Consider the following 20,612-nt stretch of genomic DNA (forward strand, 5'->3'; position numbering starts at 1 on the left):
CGTATTCTACTACACTACTGGCCATTAAAATGTCTACACCAAGAAGAAATGCACACGATAAACGGGTATTCATTGGACAAATATATTATACTAAGACTGACATGTGATTACATTTTCACTGAATTTGGGTGCATAGATCCTGAGAAATCAGTACCCAGAACAACCACTTCTGGTCGTAATAACGGCCTTGATTCGCCTGGACATTGAGTCAAACAGAGCCTGGATGGCGTGTACAGGTATAGATGCCCATGCAGCTTCAACACGATACCACAGTTCATTGAGAGTAGTGACTGCGTCTTGTGACGAGCCAGTTGCTCGGCCACCATTCACCAGACGTTTTCAATTGGTGAGAGATCTGGAGAATGTGTTGGCCAGGGCAGCAGTCGGACATTTTCTGTATCCAGAAACGCCCGTACAGAACCTGCAACATGCGGTCATGCATTATCCTGCTGAAATGTAGGGTTTCGCAGGGATCGAATGAAGGGTAGAGCCACGGGTCGTAACACATCTGAAATGTAACGTCCACTGTTCAAAGTGCCGTCAATGCGAACAAGAGGTGACCGAGACGTGTAACCAATGGCACCCCATACCATCACGCCGGTGATACGCCAGTATAGCGATGACGAATACACGCTTCCAATGTGCGTTCACCGCGATGTCGCCAAACACGGATGCCACCATCATGATGCTGTAAAAAGAACCTGGATTCATCCAAAAAAAATGAGGTTATGCGATTCGTGCCCCCAGGTTCGTCGTCGAGTACAGCATTGCAAGCGCTCCTGTCTGTGATGCAGCGTCAAGGGTAACCGCAGCTTTGGTCTCCGAGCTGATGGTCCATGCTGCTGCAAACATCTTCGAACTGTTCGTGCAGATGGTTGTTGTCTTGCAAATATCCCCATCTGTTGACTCAGGGATCGAGACGTGGCTACAGCCATGCGGATAAGATGCCTGTCATCTCGACTGCTAGTGACACGAGGCCGTTGGGATGCAGCACGGCGTTCCGTATTACCCTCCTGAACCCACCGATTCCATATTCTGCTAACAGTCATTGGATCTCGACCAACGCGAGCAGCAATGTCGCGATACGATTAACCGCAGTCGCGATAGGCTACAATCCGACCTTTATCAAAGTCAGAAACGTGATGGTACGGATTTCTCCTCCTTACACGAGGCATCAGAACAACGTTTCACCAGGCAACGCCGGTCAACTGATGTTTGTGTATGAGAAATCGGTTGGAAACGTTTCTCATGTCAGCTCGTTGTAGGTGTCGCCACCGGCGCCAACCTTGTGTGAATGCTCTGAAAAGCTAATCATTTGCATATCACAACATCTTCATCCTGACGGTTAAATTTCGCGTCTGTAGCACATCATCTTCGTGGTGCAGCAGTTTTAATGGTCAGTAGTGTATTTACATATGTCTGTATCTGAATACGCACGCCTGTACCAGTTTCTTTGGCGCTTCAGTGTGGACGCAGTGAAATAATACGGGAAGCCTGCTTCCCGTGCAACTAGTCTAGTGGGAGCGCGTGTGTGTTTACTGGCGCCTTCTGGAGACACGGTTGCTGCGGCGTGGCGCGGCGGCAGAGGGGAGGGCAGCGCTTTCGCCGGCAGGTGGCCGGTGCGTGTCGCGGAGCCGAGCGCCTCCAGAAGACCGGCAGGCGCCATGGAGAGCGGCTGCGGCTCCGGGTCCGCGCGCCACTACGTCGACCCCTGGGACGTGGCCAGCTACGAGTTCCTGCTGGGCGCGCCCTCCACCGACAGCTCCGACTTCTACTTCGTCTCGCCGCATCAGCACCAACTCTGCAGGTGGGCCGCCATCGGCCGCTCGCTGCAAGCTCCACCTCTTAAAATGGTTCAAATGCCTCTGAGCACTATGTGACTTAAGGGGGGGGGGGGGGGGGTAGGAGGTCAAACGGGCCGACTTGGAGCAGGAGAGGCACCACAGGACATTTTAATTTCCACTGTCTATACTTTTAAAAGTAAATTCGTAAAACTTTGTCAGCATGACCAGGAAGGATTCAGGAGTCACATTCGTAGCAGCGGAAGTTAAAAAACACAGCAAAATAATTTTTTTACATGTAAAATTTCATCATTTTTTCACTTACTATTGGCTGCATTTGTTGCTATAGGTACACTTTTCTTCATAAGTAATGAAACCTTCCCGTCTCCTCTATATCTCTTTTGTTAATGATAACATTCCCTTTTACAATAAACTATGAAGCCTTCCCTTAGGATTTGTATCTCTTGCTTAATAATAACAAATGAAATCGTCCCTTTGAAATTTATTCTCTTTCTCTATCTTCGCATACAAATTTAATTGCTGCTTATTAAAAGTGACTTTCTGATTATTTCGACGAAACATAGAATGTGTCGTCGTCGTGGCCCTCAGTCGTTATCTCCAATAACCCAAAACTGTTCCTTACCTTTTTTACTGTTATTGGATCGCCATCTGACTGCTACATCAAACTGCGACATGAATATACTTACTCTGTTTTACTATACTATATTAGCTACTGGTGGGCTTTCATGATAAGCAACTGTATTTATTACCAAAGCTGACGCTATTCTTTAATAGCAAAGCTGATGTTATTCTATAATTAATTTGACTGAAATTACGTAATTCATAGTTAAACTTTTTCTTGACAACCATAAAATTTTGCAAAGTTTTACCTTGATGGTTTTTGGGATGGATTATAATTAGAAATGCAATATTGCTGGCAAAAGTTAATTATATTCTGAATGAAATGATTTTACAAACATTCAAATGGGACTTACTTTTTACAATAATCTTACAACTAGCAATGCGCAAACATACCTTCAGTAGTGTTGAGTTTCCCAAAAAAATTAATTCAATAATATTAGTTCCTCTTATTATAATAGTTAGCTGATGTCTCTGTACATCCGTTTATAATCTCTTGTAAATCATAGCTAGTGGCTGGCCGGCACACCGCTCCTCTCAACCTCTCGCTTCAGACCTGCTACCGACTGCCGGCCGGGATGGCCGTGCGGTTCTAGGCGCTACAGTCTCGAACCGCGTGACCGCTACGGTCGCAGGTTCGAATCCTGCCTCGGGCATGGATGTGTGTGATGTCCTTAGGTTAGTTAGGTTTAAGTAGTTCTAAGTTCTAGGGGACTGCTGACCTCAGAAGTTAAGTCCCATAGTGCTCAGAGCCATTTGAACCTGCTACCGACTCGCTTCACTTCTCGCTTACTACTGACTTCCTACGAACGCTAAAGTGCCGTTTCTCCTACCAACAATGCTTTCTGGTGCAGACAATCCCTGCTACCATTGCAAAATGTATCAATGCGCGGTCTTTCCCGCTCTTTTCTTAAAATGTATCCGTACGCGGTTTCTCCCGCCCTTTTTAAAGTTATATCAACAATACTTTGGTGCAGACATTCCCTGCTACCACAATTATTTCCAACATGACATATATTAATTATTTCTACTTAATCCTATTAATAAAATATAAACATCTTTCATAAATTGTGATTTGACAATAAACAATAGAAATATACGCGTCTTACAGTGAGAGAGATTGTTGAATGAATTTTGCACAGCATACAAACCATACTTACAGGTGTCTGAAACTCTAGAATCTATTTAATTTATGAAAAAATGAATGAGCTGTTACGTTTTAAACTTTGTGTTTAGAAAAAAAAAAATCAAATTTTGTAGTTAATTATCTCAATTTTTACCACAGTTTTTAATAGATTTGGAAAATTCTAGAGTTTCATACACCTGTAAGTATGGTTTGTATGCTGTGCAAAATTCATCAAAGAATCTCTTTTACTTGTGAAGAAAAATGTACCTATTGCAACAAATGTAGCTAATAGTAAGCGAAAAAATGATTAAATTTCACATGTAAAAAAATTTATTTTGTTATGTTTTTGAACTTCCACTGCTACGAGTGTGAATCCCGAATCCTTCCTGGTCATGCTGATAAAGTTTTATGAATTAATTTGTAAAGGTATAGACAGTGCAAATTAAAATGTCCTGTGGTGCTTTACCTGCTCCAAGTCGGCCCGTTTGACGTCCTACCCCCCTTAACATCTGAGGTCATCAGTCCCCTAGACTTAGAACTACTTAAACCTGACTAACCTAAGGACGTCACACACATCCATGCCCGAGGCAGGATTCGAACCTGCGATCGTAGCAGCAGCGCGGTTCCCGACTGAAGCGCCTAGAACCGCTCTGCCACAGCTGCCGGCATTCCACCTTTTACCAAAGTGGTATCTGGCGCGACCCGCGGAAGTGTTATGATGTTCTCCCTATACGCGTTAACGGTCTACCACCCATGGCTGGCAGGACTATCATTGCGTTTGCTGTCAATACTGTCGTCTGCAGGGGAAGTATCATTGTTGTACAGTCGCAAAGAATTGCAGAAACACTTGGAAAAAATTCAACTTGGTGTATTCTACATCCACGTGTAGATCTACATCCATGCTCCGCAACCCGCCTTACAGCTTGTGGCGGAGGGTAATTTTGGTACAACTCTCCCTTGCCCGCCCTCTCCTTCTTCCCCCATCTCTCTGTTCACTTCGGGAACGACTCGTGGTAAGAACAACCGCCAGTAAAGCTCATAAGGGGGCTAATTTGATTTCCTCGTTGTGGCCATTTCGCGACACGCGTGTGCCCGACACTGCTTGGAACGTACTCTCTCAAACTTTCATCAGTAAAAATCTCCGTGCTGCACCGCGTCTCTATTGTAGCGTCTACCATTGGCTCTGTTGAGCACCTCCGCAAAGCTCTCGCACCGAGGAAACGATCCCGTGACGAAACACGACGCTCTTCCTTGTATCTTCTCCATCTTTTCTATTAATCCTACTTGGTAAGGATCCCAGAGCAGTACGCTCTACTATTATAATGTACCCATTAAGAGGTATAATCTTACGTTAAAGGTTTAACACAGTAAGTCTAATATTAAAGTTAGAAACTGTACGTATGTTTTAAGGCAGTGATCTTACGGCGTACAAATTACTCAGACTACATTCGTCCAGTATTTGAGACAGAGAGCACTTAGTGATTTCCAACAAACTGAATACATAATTTTAATCTTTTTACAAAATTTTTCTCTCTGACAACTCCTACACAATAATGAAAGCAAAAAATTATGGTTTACTATATTTCCCTTTTCATGCAATAAAATTTTCGCGTCACGCATGACGTTTCATTTATTACTTCTTTGCTTCTAACTCTATTCGCAACACATTTTTCAGATGTTATCCACATATACTGTTGCAAAATTGCACTGACGGAAAAAAAATCGCAACACCAACAAGCAGTTGTGCGACGTAAACGAAAGTGGTAGGTATGTTTCTATATCTGAAACATGACGTCTATTCAAATTTCGCTTCTAGCGCCACTATGACGTGAGACGCCCGCTAAACCCGCAGGGCAGAACAGGTGATTAGGATCGTGGAAAGGACCAAATAAGGTGTCGGTCAGGTTTACTCAAAATTGTAATTTACTGTAATTTAATAACACCCTTAAACCAATAAACGGCACATAGCCGAATCTTTAGAACTACGAGTTTCAAAAAGGCAATTATTTCGCTGCTGACGGCCTCCAAACAAGAAATCTTAAAAGTCAACAAAATAAAAATGCAGTTAAAATAGGAAATAAAATAATTAAAATACATATCGCAACACAGCTAGGCTGGAAAACCTCGCGGGGAAAGTAGATAGAACATACATATGCAAGGTGCAATACAAGCGGCTGAGGGCCACAATTACATTTTAAAATTTTAAAATATATTACCATAATCTTTTAAGGCAGAAGGCTACAATGTTTTGCTTAAAAGGTAATTTCAAGACTAGGGTTTTAAAGGCTTAAGGCCCACAATTGATTTTCCAAAATTCAAAATACGTAAAGTCCAGTACAAACAAGAATTTTTAAATCATTGGCTGAGATAGATTATGAAAGACAATTAAACACTAGTGAAGAGGACAATAAAGAAAACGGCACTCAGAAGCCTCCAGGGAGGTCGGTCTGCCCTCGTTCACTAAGTGAGACCGGTGATGAGCCCAAGTACACTTGATCCGTCAGAACCCAACCAGGGGACAGCCACGGACCGACCAACACAACGAATTGCATGCCACCAATCAGTACATGAGAACTCAAACACCGAAAGTTACGAACGTGATTATCCACAATGGAGTATGTATTAGCTGTCAAAACTACACACCATGCTGGACAGCAAAAACAGGTGAGGAAAGGACGCTGCCTGAAATTGCGTTAGTGGCCACGGCAGGTAACCGGAACACTAATGGCCACAAGGCAGAAAATTCCGCTGGTATGCTTGAATTTGAAATATGGTAATATAGTTAACTTCACCCAAAGGGACACTGCCTGAATTTACGTCAGTGGCCAGGGTAGGTAACCAGAACACTAACGGCCACAAGACAGAAAATCCCTCGGGTGCACTAGAATTGTAGTCAATCAATATAGTTAATTGCACCGCATGGCGGCTAGATTTCAGCAATAGAAACACTCAGTGTTGCTCATAGGAAGACCTCCCCAACAGCGAACGACCGAAACGAACCACACAACATGAATGGACGTGGCTTGGGTAGTTGAAACCGCTACTTAACTTTGACGTCTTGGGTCGGTGAACCACGAAGCTCGTAGCGATCGGACAGCTCCACACATACTCCGACACTGCGCAGGGATCGCCAGCGGACCCAGCCGACTGCACCGCGCGGAGATTACTTCCCTGGTCCGCAGCACCCGACCGACTCACTGCAGACCCCCTAGCGGGAACTACACTCCTGGAAATTGAAATAAGAACACCGTGAATTCATTGTCCCAGGAATGGGAAACTTTATTGACACATTCCTGGGGTCAGATACATCACATGATCACACTGAGAGAACCACAGGCACATAGGCACAGGCAACAGAGCATGCACAATGTCGGCACTAGTACAGTGTATATCCACCTTTCGCAGCAATGCAGGCTGCTATTCTCCCATGGAGACGATCGTAGAGATGCTGGATGTAGTCCTGTGGAACGGCTTGCCATGCCATTTCCACCTGGCGCCTCAGTTGGACCAGCGTTCGTGCTGGACGTGCAGACCGCGTGAGACGACGCTTCATCCAGTCCCAAACATGCTCAATGGGGGACAGATCCGGAGATGTTGCTGGCCAGGGTAGTTGACTTACACCTTCTAGAGCACGTTGGGTGGCACGGGATACATGCGGACGTGCATTGTCCTGTTGGAACAGCAAGTTCCCTTGCCGGTCTAGGAATGGTAGAACGATGGGTTCGATGACGGTTTGAATGTACCGTGCACTATTCAGTATCCCCTCGACGATCACCAGTGGTGTACGGCCAGTGTAGGAGATCGCTCCCCACACCATGATGCCGGGTGTTGGCCCTGTGTGCCTCGGTCGTATGCAGTCCTGATTGTGGCGCTCACCTGCACGGCGCCAAACACGCATACGACTATCACTGGCACCAAGGCAGAAGCGACTCTCATCGCTGAAGACGACACGTCTCCATTCGTCCCTCCATTCACGCCTGTCGCGACACCACTGGAGGTGGGCTGCACGATGTTGGGGCGTGAGCGGAAGACTGCCTAACTGTGTGCGGGACCGTAGCCCAGCTTCATGGAGACGGTTGCGAATGGTCCTCGCCGATACCCCAGGAGCAACAGTGTCCCTAATTTGCTGGGAAGTGGCGGTGCGGTCCCCTACGGCACTGCGTAGGATCCTACGGTCTTGGCGTGCATCCGTGCGTCGCTGCGGTCCGGTCCCAGGTCGACGGGCACGTGCACCTTCCGCCGACCACTGGCGACAACATCGATGTACTGTGGAGACCTCACGCCCCACGTGTTGAGCAATTCGGCGGTACGTCCACCCGGCCTCCCGCATGCCCACTATACGCCCTCGCTCAAAGTCCGTCAACTGCACATACGGTTCACGTCCACGCTGTCGCGGCATGCTACCAGTGTTAAAGACTGCGATGGAGCTCCGTATGCCACGGCAAACTGACTGACACTGACGGCGGCGGTGCACAAATGCTGCGCAGCTAGCGCCATTCGACGGCCAACACCGCGGTTCCTGGTGTGTCCGCTGTGCCGTGCGTGTGATCATTGCTTGTACAGCCCTCTCGCAGTGTCCGGAGCAAGTACGGTGGGTCTGACACACCGGCGTCAATGTGTTCTTTTTTCCATTTCCAGGAGTGTATATGCACCAAACCATAGATGGTACACGGTGCAAATATCGATACACATCGCTGCTGGCACACATAGGAGGATGAAGAACCACGACATAACCGCAATAAGATCGGGAAACCAAACACAGATAGACAGCGAAGTTCACGAAAACGCATAGTTGGGAGTGAGCACAACTCATGATGATACAAATCAGGTTTGCTTTAAATACACGGTGTAACGGTCGTGAGCATTAGTTTCGTTTGAGATTGGACGCGCTGAGTTGATGTTAGTCAAGAATGCCTTTAGGCTGGCAAAGACGCCGTTATCAGCATCTCACTGAGTTTGATCGGGGTCGTGTGATAGAGCTACGAGAAGCTGAGTGTTCGTTCTGCGATATTGCAGAAAGGCTTGTCAGGTATGCAGCCAATGTATATGACTCCTGGCAGCGGTGATCGCAAGAGTGTACGGTCGCAAGAACACAAGACTCACCACGGCCACGTTCCCTAGCAACAGGGAAAGCCATGGTGTTTCGGCGTGTGGCTCTAGTGCGTCGTATTGCATGTGCAGCCGCAGTCTGAGCAACAGTTGGCACCTCAGCGACACAACCAACTGCTACAGATCGTTCACTTCAAGGACAGCTCCGACCCAGACGCCATGTAACATGCATTCTACTGACCCCAAATCACCACCAGTTGCGACTGCAGTGGTGCCAACCGAGAACTCATTGAAGGGCAAGACTGAGGTCTGTTGTATTTTCTGATGAACGCTGGTCCTGTCCCGGTGCCAGTAATGGCCGTGTGTCGGGTAGGAGGAGGCTAGTTTAGGCTGTGCAATCAGAGTCTGCGTGCTACACACACTGGGCACACACCTGGAGTTATGGTCTGAGGTGGGTTTCCGTTGGAGCACTCTCGTGGTGTTCTCACACACCCGGACTGCAAATTTGTACGTCAATCTGGTGATTCGACCCGTTGTGCTGCCATTCACGAATAGCATTCCAGAGGGGGGTTTTACGACAGCATAACGCTCGCCCGCATACCGCTGCTGTAACCCAACATGCTCTACACAGTATCGACGTGTTGCCTCGGACTGCTCGAGCACCAGATTTGTCTCCAATCGAGCACATGTGGGACGTAATCGGACGACAACTCCAGCGTCCCTACAACCAGCGTTAACCGTCTCTTTATTGACCGACCAGCAGGCAGGGAACTCCATCCCACAAACTAAACTGACATAAGGCACATGTACAACACAACGCATGCAAGTTTGTAAGCTTTCATTCAACATTCCGGTGGTTGGTTACACCTGTTATTAATGTACTACCATTTCACATTTGCAATGGCTTATTTTGCGCTTACATTAATCTGTGATCTTGGGATATTAGTCACGTAAATAGGTTACGTACAGAAATTGAATCCCGAAATTTCGTTAATCTACATTAATTATATTTTGGCGTAGCGATTTTTTGCCTTCAGTGTATGTCGTGGTATGACACATGGTGCAGGAGTTATAACGGCGCAAAAATTGAGATGTGTGGAAAAGTAGTTCTTAAAACCGAGCGGAAATTACTCAGACTGTACTCGTCCAGTGTTTGACGGCAGCACTTAGCGAGTTTCAACAAAGTTCAAACCTTTTCCTTCTGAAGCTGCCTTGTATGTGGAAGTTCGATTCCTTAAGAGTCGGGAGAGGGGTTACTGGTACTCCGCTAGCCAAGAAAGGGTTGAGGCTTTCATTACCGTTTAACACCTTTGCCTAGCAATCAACAGGGACAAAGAGGTATTTCCTACATCAGTGAGTAAATTGTAAGATGTCGCCAGAAGCGAAAAATAACGATCGTCATACCTCATGGAGATTTGATAGGTCCGTTATCATCGATATGTATGTAAATAACACGGCGTATAACATTTAGGCTGATGGCGGATCCAGTAATTGTCTACTGCAAGATTGTCGTTTGAAAAGTTGTTACAAAATGCAGGAAACTGGAATGTGATCAGTTCTTGATGCAAAGATTGATATTTTTAATTTATTTATTCTTCATAATTACAGCCTACAAATCACACTTTCTTTGATAGTTATAATTTATGTATTCGTAATTTATTTCTGATAGTTAATTTAAAAAAAGAGATGGAAAAAAAGCTGCTACTGCTTCTTCTACTACTGCAAAGCTATATTAGAACCTTTAAAAATTACAGAGCTACTAATCTACCACAAACACTACAGAATTTTTTCTCTGTTTGTTCATTTATTTTGGTGCATTTCACTTCTATATGGTTGTTTCCGCAACTGGATCCGCCCTCACACTACCCCGGTCAACAGCCATAGTCTGCTGGATTGCTTGAGCGTCGGGCAGCACATCGACAGCGTTTGCATTACAGCATTGCTAGTCTTGGAAACCAAAGACTCAACCTCCTAACATATTTTGCATACTTTCACACAGTAATGGCTTATGAAATCATTTTCTGCACTCGCTAATGGTTGGTTGGTTGGGTGGTTGTTTCGGGGAAGGAGACCAGACAGCGAGGTCATCGGTCTCATCGGATTAGGGAAGGACGGGGAAGGAAGTCGGCCGTGCCCTTTGAAAGGAACTATCCCGGCATTTGCCTGGAGCGATTTAGGAAAATCACGGAAAACATAAATCAGGATGGCCGGACGCGGGATTGATCCGTGGTCCTCCCGAATGCGAGTCCAGTGTCTAACCACTGCGCCACCTCGCTCGGTACTCGTTAATGAAATTCGTCATTAACGAAACTTAAGAATTTGAGAAGAATAGCGGTGTCAATATCAACAGTAAAAGCAACAAAGACCTTTGTTATTATTAGAGCTGTCAGTGGCTCACCCATCACTGTTACTTCTTAAAGTCCACACTTCCATGATCACTTGCACCAACGCAACCTAGATTCTCAAGACAGTATTTCATACGGTAGTCGCTGACCTCAGTTCTCTCCATCCGCAGAGTATACTGTCTAGCCTGGACAGCAACATGATGTCATATGGTTGAATGTCTCGTGAAGTCTTCCTTGAACTTTCTGAATACTGCGGTTGCAGTATCCTCCAAGATGCACCAGGTCGACTCCCTTATTAGTGCTGCTTAGGAATCCCACATCCTTAATACCTGGCGTCCATTACCCGCTGCATTTTCATAGAGCGTGCAGTCCCACAATGTGTGTTCTGGTGTGCCCACACTGCCGCAGGCGCATCTGTCATTCATCTGTCTTCTGATTTTGTGTAGGAACATGGCATTATGGCCGTGGACAGACAGGTAATGTATCAGTTCACTCAATGGGTTAAGAAATCTCACTTTTAATCTCTCCTTGATGTTAGAGAGAAATTTGTATGTTCCCCTGCCTGTACCTGAAGTGTCCCATTCATTTTTCCACGCTTGTAATACGTGATCTTTTATTTCCTTTTTCGAATTGGCCTCAGTTCCAAGCACCCTTCGCACATCCATTTGATTGCAGTTCTTTAATCAGCAAAAGGCTCCCCATTTCCTAATTTTCAAGTCCATTTACTAACAAAGCATCATTGGAAATAGTGCAGTGAGTGGCTCATTGAACTCTTCTCACTAATGAGGCTGGCTTCACAAGCTGCAGCCTATGAGCCCAAACGCTCGTACCATAATCTATGACTGATGCCAATATAGATAGGTGGTATGCTTTGATTGTTTTCAGGGGAAGCCAATATTGCCTATTTGCAATGGTTACAATTTTATTCATCATGTTCGAACCTTTTTTGCCTGCTTCCTCTATATGATGTGCAAAGTTACGATGTTCGTCCAGAAATATCCCTAGATATCTCGTTATTGCACTTCTCCTAATAGTTACATCATTTAATTTTTTTTGGGTCTCGTATTAGGTTCCCTTTCAGCAGGGGGTACGTTATTTTGTGACAGTTTAACACTTTGTCACCAGCCCTGAAGTTCGTGGAGGGCAGCGTTAGCAGCATTACATTTGTCTTCTATAACTCTTTTGGAGTCGCCACTTAAAACGAACAGTAAGTCATCCGAAAATGCCACCAGTCAGCTTATACGAGGTGCATTCAAGTTCTAAGGCCTCCGATTTTTTTTCTAATTAACTACTCACCCGAAACCGATGACACTGGCGTTACTTCTCGAAGTAATCGCCCTGCAGACGTACACATTTTTCACAACGCTGACGCCATGATTCCATGGCAGCGGCAAAGGCTTCTTTAGGAGTCTGTTTTGACCACTGGAAAATCGCTGAGGCAATAGCAGCACGGCTGGTGAATGTGCGGCCACGGAGAGTGTCTTTCATTGTTGGAAAAAGCCAAAAGTCACTAGGAGCCAGGTCAGGTGAGTAGGGAGCATGAGGAATCACTTCAAAGTTGTTATCACGAAGAAACTGTTGCGTAACGTTAGCTCGATGTGCGGGTGCATTGTCTCGGTGAAACGGCACACGCGCAGCCCTTCCCGGACGTTTTTGTTGCAGTGCAGGAAGGAATTTGTTCTTCAAAACATTTTCGTAGGATGCACCTGTCACCGTAGTGCCCTTTGGAACGTAATGGGTAAGGATTACGCCCTCGCTGTCCCAGAACATGGACACCATCATTTTTTCAGCACTGGTGGTTACCCGAAATTTTTTTGGTGGCGGTGAATCTGTGTGCTTCCATTGAGCTGACTGGCGCTTTGTTTCTGGATTGAAAAATGGCATCCACGTGTCATCCATTGTCACAACCGACGAAAAGAAAGTCCCATTCGTGCTGTTGTTGTGCGTCAACATTGCTCGGCAACATGCCACACGGGCAGCCGTGTGGTCGTCCGTCAGCATTCGTGGCACCCATCTGGATGACACTTTTGGCATTTTCGGGTCGTCATGCAGGATTGTGTGCACAGAACCCACAGAAATGCCAACTCTGGAGGCGATCTGTTCAACAGTCATTCGGCGATCCCCAAAAACAATTCTCTCCACTTTCTCGATCGTGTCGTCAGACCGGCTTGTGCGAGCCCGAGGTTGTTTCGGTTTGTTGTCACACGATGCTCTGCCTTCGTTAAACTGTCGCACCCACGAATGCACTTTCGACACATCCATAACTCCATCACCACATGTCTCCTTCAACTGTCGATGAATTTCGCTTTGTTTCACACCATGTAAATTCAGAAAACGAATGATTGCACGCTGTTCAAGTAAGGAAAACGTCGCCATGTTAAGTATTTAAAACAGTTCTCATTCTCGCCGCTGGCGGTAAAATTCCTTCTGCCGTACGGTACTGCCGTCTCTGGGATGTATTGACAATGAACATGTTTCTATCTCTGTCCAGTCCGGAGAAAAAAAAATTGGAGGCTTTAGAACTTGAATGCACCTCGTAATTCGAAGAGTTCATCCACATGTGGAGCAACCTCTGCTTCAGCATGATAATGACAGTCCACACACGAGCTCTGCGACATCTGCAGCTACCCGACGCCTGGGGTTCTCTGACGTTGATCATTCTCCATAGAGTGTCGACTTGGCCCCATCTGATTTACACCTGTTTCCAAAACTTAAGAGACACCTTCGAGGACTTTACATTGGTAGTGATGAAGAGGTGCAAGCAGAGGTGTGGTTGTGGCTCTTTGAACAATGTCAAACATTACACAGTGACAGTATCAACAAACTGGTCTCTCGTTGGCCAGTGTGGGCTATGTGGAGAAATAAATGAGTAGACTTGAAGAGTAAAGCTGTAGAACGTTTATTTTTTAAAAGTTTTTAAGAATGTCCACATAAAAAATTCGGCGGCATTACTTTTCACCATGCCTTCCTATCTAAATAACCTAGTGAATAGCTTCGGAAGATCTATGATGATTTTTGGGATGATTCTGTTATATGTAGAGGAGTCGCAACGCTAGAAAATCGAAGCGAAATGCAGGTAGACCTGCAGAGGGACTCGCAGGTAACACCCAACATTAACGTATGTAATATACTGCGCATAGGCAGGCAGAAAGATCCATTATTGTATGAATATAAGATTGCAGAACAACTGCGGGAATAAGTCACGCCCATTAAATATCGGGGACTATGCAAACAGAACAATTTGACGTGGAACTACCAGATAAAACTAATCACAAGTAAGGCACAAACCAGAAAGAGATTCATAGGAATAATCCTTTTTAAAGCTTGCAAAATCGTCCTTTGTCCAGTAATTAAATACTGCCCTTTAACTTGCGTCCCTTCGAAAATAGGGAAGACCCAAAGAAAAGCAGCGCGTTCGTTTCTGGTTCATGTAATAAACGCGAAAGCATTACGGAAATGCTCAGCTAACACCAGTGGCGTACTCTACAAGGGAGACATTGCACATCACAGATTGGTTTATTGTCAAAATCCCGAAAGCGTACTTTGAGAAGAGTCAATCAACTTACTGCCTGCTCGTATCTAGCGAAAAGGCCATGGCGGTAAAATTAGAGAGACTGGGGATAACATGGAGGCTTACCAACAGTCAGTCTTCTCGTGGACCATTCTCGACTGGAACAGGAAAGGGGGGGGGGGGGGCGATTGACGGTCGTAAACAAAGTACCCACCGCCGCACAACATAACGTTGTTCGCGGAGTATAGAATCAGACGTAGAATTACGTCTGCTACTGCTGATACATTTCTTACAGAAGACAAGATGTTTAAGACGAGGAGAAAGAAGTCGGATGGCACAGCTTGACCAAAAGGAGCGATGGGTTGACAGGGTACATCCAGAGGCATGAAGGAATAGTTGAGTTTTTGTCTGAGGAAATTGTTTGGTAGGGGAATGGGGTGAGGGGTATTGCAGAAGAAGACCAAGGCTTCAATAAAGTAAGACGGTTCAAGTAGGTATACAGAAATGAAACACTTAACACTAGTGTGTAGAGCGACATCAAACCAGTCTTCGGTCTGATAACCACAACAGTAACACCGCTGACACAGATTTCATGCATAGAAGCTTTTGACTGAAGCAATATAGCTTCATTCACAGACGCCTGGCATTATTATTATTATTATTTCTGCTTGAAGTGCGTTTAACACTTCTTACACTTGGACCTCAGATTTTAATCATAATGGGCTCTTCCAGCAAGTGGTGGAGCTTTTATGGCGTCAAACGTTGTGGTGCATTCAGAGCTCGGCCGACGTCCTCGTTGTCGCACGCCAGCGCTCTGTCGCCGACAAGTCGTGTGAAAGCTGCTCCAACGGGGAGCAGGCGCTCTCCGCCAGGTGCCGAAAGTCGCAGCTGCCCTGGGAAACGCTCTGAATACTTCTTTCACAGTTACAAGGTCCTGCCAGATGACGCTGTCTGCTGATATGTGGGGCTCCACTATTGTCGTTGGGACATAATTTTCTGTTGCAAAATACTAACGCGAATTCTTCACAAATGAATGAAAAAGCTGGTAGAAGCCCACCTCGGGGAAGACCAGTTCGGATTCTGTAGAAATGATGGAACGGGCGAGGCAATACTGACCCTACGACTTATCTTACAATACAGATTAAGGAAAGGCAAACCTACGTTTCTGGCATTTGTAGACTTGGAGAGAGCTTTTGACAATGTTGACTGGAATACTCTCTTTCGAATTCTGAAGGTGGCAGGGGTCAAATACAGGGAGCGAATGGCTATTTACAATTTGTGCAGAAACCAGATGGCAGTTATAAGAGTCGAGGGGCATGAAAGGGAAGCAGTGGTTGAGAAGGCAGTGAGACGGGGCTGTAACATATCCCCGATGTTATTCAATCTGAATATTGAGCAAGCAGTAAAGAGAACAAAAGAAAAATTTGAAGCAGGAATTAAAATCCATGGAGAAGGAATATAAACTCTGTGGTTTGCCGACATTATAATTATGTCAGAGACAGTAAAGGACCTGGAAGGGCAGTTGAACGAAATGGGCAGTGTCTTGAAAAGACGTAAGATGAACATCAACAAATGCAAAAGAGAGCAATGGAATGTAGTTGAATTCTGTCAGGTGGTGCTGAGGGAATTAGATTAGGAAATGAGACACCTAAATTAGTAAATGAGTTTTGCTGTTTGGGGAGCAAAATAGCTGATGGTGGTTGAAGTGGAGAGGATATAAAATAGAGACTGGCTGTGGAAAGCGATTCTGAAGAAGAGAAATTTGTTAACATCGAGTGCAGATTTAAGTGTTAGGAAGTCTTCTCTGAAAGTATTTGTATGGTGGGTAGTCATGTATGGAAGTGAAACATGGACGTTAAGGATTGTGGACGAGAAGAGAATAGAAGCTTTATAAATGTGATGCTATAGAAGAATGCTGAGGATTAGTTTGATACATCACGTAACTAATGAGGAGGTAATAGAAATGGGGAGAAGAGGAATTTGTGGCGCTACTTGACTGGAAGAAGGGATCGGTTGGTAAGACAGATTCTGAGACATCAAGGGATCACCAATTTAGTATTGGAGGGAAGCATGGAGGGTAAAAATCGCAGTGGGAGACCAAGAGATGAATACATTAAGCAGATTCAGAAGGATGTAGACTGCAGTAGTAACTCGGAGATGAAGAGGCTTGCACAGAGTAGAGTAGCATGGAGAGCTGCATCAAACCAGTCGCTGGACTGAAGACCACGATAACAACAAGCTGAGGAAAATGAAAACGGTGGAGCCGCAGTGTTCATAAGCGCCGAATTGTCAGGGGTGCTGCACAAGTTTAATTGGAGCAACTTAGCTATAGAGAATAGCTGCTGTTACGGGCTGTGTTTGCTAACGAAATATTCATAAAGTGAATTGAGAAAGTAATCGTAACCAAAGTAGATGCCCTGTAATCGTAAGGTAACTGAAGGATCCAAGAACAAATTCCATAGAGGAAACGAGGCAGAGGTGGTATGAATTTGTACTCTGCAGCGAAGTGTGCGCTGATTTCAAACTTCAATGTGGATTAAAACCGTGTGTTGGACTGGGACTCGAAACTGTCCGACACATAGTTTTGATCTGCCTGTAAGTTTCAAAGCAGATCCGGCTCGTAGAAAAGGTACACGAACGTCGCTTACTGGTGTCTCAACAAACAAATACCGCAGTGGGTGTCGGAGATTCGCAAGACCCAGTATGCTGTATTCATTTTGCTCACACCACGTGAAAATGTCCACATTCATTTTACCCGTTGCCTAACGATATTAATATAGCTTACGGCGAACCAAATACGAACAAAAACCTGTTTAAACTGAATTCGCGTACCGAAGCTCTGAGGTTCATATCGCCGTCTGACCATCCTGATGTAATTTACGTGTTGTTATCGCGTGAACATCGGGATGGTGCTTTGAAAATGCCACAGGCACGTGTCCAACTAAGCTGACGCTCTGACTCGAATTACCTTGACATCGTGGATGTGTGTGTGTGTGTGTGTGTGTGTGTGTGTGTGTGTGTGTGTGTGTGTGTGTATGTATGTGTGTTCCTTCCACTATAATTCCAGAACGTCTGGAGAAATTTCAGTCACACTTAACTCGCTTCCTGCGAAAAAATAGTGTGGGACTTTACGTCCCTATAACTTCTAGGGCTGAGGGAAGGGTAATGAAGTGTAAGCATAACTTTGGAAAGCTTCCAGAAATTTGAAACAAATTTACTATAAATATGGCTTAACTTCTAGGAATAATACGTAGGAGGGATTGGGAGGAAGAGAACGGAAGCACCTGCAGGAATGAGTGTGTTTCAAGGGGGGGGGGGGGGGGGGGGAGGAGATAGGAAATATGAGACATGTAAAAATAAACCAACAGTACTAAAATGACATCATTACCATTAGAGTGGTATTTTGAAACAGTATTTTATTACGCACTGTTACATAGCTTTGAGCGTTGCTCATTCGCAAGTGCGTAACAGATTTGGATACATCATCCTTGTAAGTAGTATAAAACAGAAATCACCATGTACAGTGTGGCAGCTCGCGGTCTAGTGGCGAGCATTGCTGCGTCTGGAACACGGGATCCCGGCCGGGTTGGCGATTTTCTCTACCCGGGGACTAGGAGTTTGTGTTGTCCTCATCATTTCATCATCATCATCATCATTTGTGACAGTGGCTGGATCGGATTGCGTAAAAACTGGGACTTTGTACGGGTGCTGATGACCGCGCAATGGAGAGCCCCAAAAATGGTTCAAATGGCTCTAAGCACTATGGGACTTAACATCTGAGGTCATCAGTCCCCTAGACTTAGAACTACTTAAACCTAACTAATCTAAGGACATCACACACATCCATGCCCGAGGTAGGATTCGAACCTGCGACCGTGGCAGCAGCGCGGTTCCGGACTGAAGCGCCTAGAACCGCTCGGCCACAGCCGCCGGCTGGAGCGCCCCACAACCCAATCATCATCATCACCATGTACAGTTATACATACGTGGTTGTCAATAGACACGAACACGTAATACCTATCCACATAACACACATACATAGAGTTTCGCCAAATGTTGCTACCGAAATATTCACAAAGTAAATCGAGAAAGTAATCGTAACCAAAGTAGATGCCCTGTAGTCGTAAGGTAAGTGAAGGATCGAAGAACAAATACCGTAGAGGAAACGAGGGAATGAATTTGCACTCTGCATCGGAGTGTGTGTGGTTTGTCGATGTCTACATACACTGACACCGGTCTATGCGCAACTCTACATGGTGATTTCTGTTTTATACTCCTTACCAGGACTTTTTACCACATCTGTTACACACTTGGAAATGAGAAATGATGGAAACCATCTAGTAGTTTTGTTCTGAAAGTACTGTTTCAAAATAACAACCTGGTGGAGTACATGTCGTTGGTTAAATTTATAGAGTCCTTGGTGCCCTCCCAGAACAAATAGGCAAACAGTAGCCTCGGAGTCATAGTTTTCGTCGCTGGTACGCTGTTTGGCAAAGTCCCGTGGATGTGTAAGCAGGGGTCTAAATATACTGAAGTAAAATGACAAGAAATAGCAGAAATTTATGTCAAATCCACAATTTTACGGGTCGATGTATTCAGAGCAAACTACTATATCGATATTTGACTGACCTATGGACTCAGAAATGAGCGACACACGTGTTGAAAAGTTATTAAGACTACTTAAAGCGAGCAAGGCACCAGGCACTGACAGAATTCCAGTTAGATTTTTCACTGAATACAACAGGAAATTAACTTCGTTGGTGGAACAGAATGAGATTTTCACTCTGCAGTTGAGTGCGCACTGACATGAAACTTCCTGGCAGATTAAAACTGTGTGACGGATCGAGACTCGAACTCGGGACCTTTGCCTTTCGCGGGCAAGTGCTCTACCGTCTGAGCTACCCAAGCAGAACTCACGCCCCGTCCTCACGGCTTTACTTCTGGCAGTACATCGGCTCCTACCTTCCAAACTTTACAGACGCTCTCCTGCAAACCTTGCAGGACTAGCACTCCTGAAAGAAAGGATATTGCGGAGACATGGCTTAGCCACAGCCTGAGGGATGTTTCCAGAATGAGATTTTCACTCTGCAGCGGAGTGTGCGCTGATATGAAACTTCCTGGCAGATTAAAACTGTGTGCCAGACCGAGACTCGAAATCGGGACCAACTCTTAAAGGTCCAGAGTTCGAGTCTCGGTCCGGCACACAGTTTTAATCTGCCAAGAAGTTTCATTTCAACTTTGTTGGTAGCTAATATTTATCGAGAATCGGTCGCGTGGCAAATAATACCCAGTGACTGCAAAATAGCACAGGTCACTCCTATTCACAAAAAGGGCAACAGATCGAATATACAGAATTCTAGCGACCCATCCCGGCTTTAAACTGGTAGTACTACGTATCTACAGTCAGACGATTTGTTTGGTAAATTTACAGGCCACTGCAGGGAGTTATGACTAAAAGTCAGAGAACAACGTCAGCTAACTGAATGTGTTAACTTCCATATTTACAATTAAACAATTTAAGCAGGAGGTGTGATGAATGTTCTCAGGAGGCAGGAATGTTATCTGCTCCATATTTAATTAGCGTTTTGAGTGCCAAATTGTGGCAGTAGTGGGAGCCGCGATCTACCGCGGCGTGTGGTCTGCCCGACGCCTATGGACTTCGGCACCAGCTAAGGCCAGTTTCCCGCCGCCCGACTCCGTGGTCAGTCCGGCGCAAGATACATTATTTTTACGACCTTTTCCCGCATTTCCCGTTACAACTCTTAAACATTAACTCCACACCAGAGAAATCGGTTCCTATCAGATTATTGTATGGTATGTCCTGCATCGCAGGCCGTTTAGAAAGTTAGAGGCAGCTCGCGGCGACCTGCTGCTCGTCGGGTGGCCTTATCTCTATCTCTATCTTCTGAGCCCACAAACCTTCCTCCTGAATCAAAGTATTAGTGAAAACGGCATCAAAATTGTTGTGTTTAGGAATACTGCATACTCGGTTCGCTAGACAAACAATCGAACAACTCATATTAATGAGTTTTATTACAAATGACAATTACAAATGCTTAACATTGATATGTGTCGCAACCAAAGGGCAACATGCAAAATAATCAGTCTTCTTCAGAATAGACAAACACAAGCGTGTGCTACACAGAGACTCCTATCGAAGT

General features: G+C 45.3%; 1 protein-coding gene across 1 annotated transcript in view; it reads left to right on the forward strand.

Annotated features, from left to right (window-relative positions):
• The first annotated feature begins 1,664 nt into the window (after positions 1-1,664).
• LOC126474799 (uncharacterized) overlaps positions 1,665-20,612 on the forward strand; it is a 120,110-nt gene continuing 101,162 nt past the window's right edge. The window contains exon 1 of the mRNA XM_050102271.1: positions 1,665-1,807. Coding sequence (XP_049958228.1) covers positions 1,665-1,807 — 143 coding nt within the window. The remainder of the gene's footprint in view (positions 1,808-20,612) is intronic.

The sequence above is a fragment of the Schistocerca serialis genome, chromosome 4 (genome assembly GCF_023864345.2).
Source record: "Schistocerca serialis cubense isolate TAMUIC-IGC-003099 chromosome 4, iqSchSeri2.2, whole genome shotgun sequence".
Taxonomy (NCBI): domain Eukaryota; kingdom Metazoa; phylum Arthropoda; class Insecta; order Orthoptera; family Acrididae; genus Schistocerca; species Schistocerca serialis.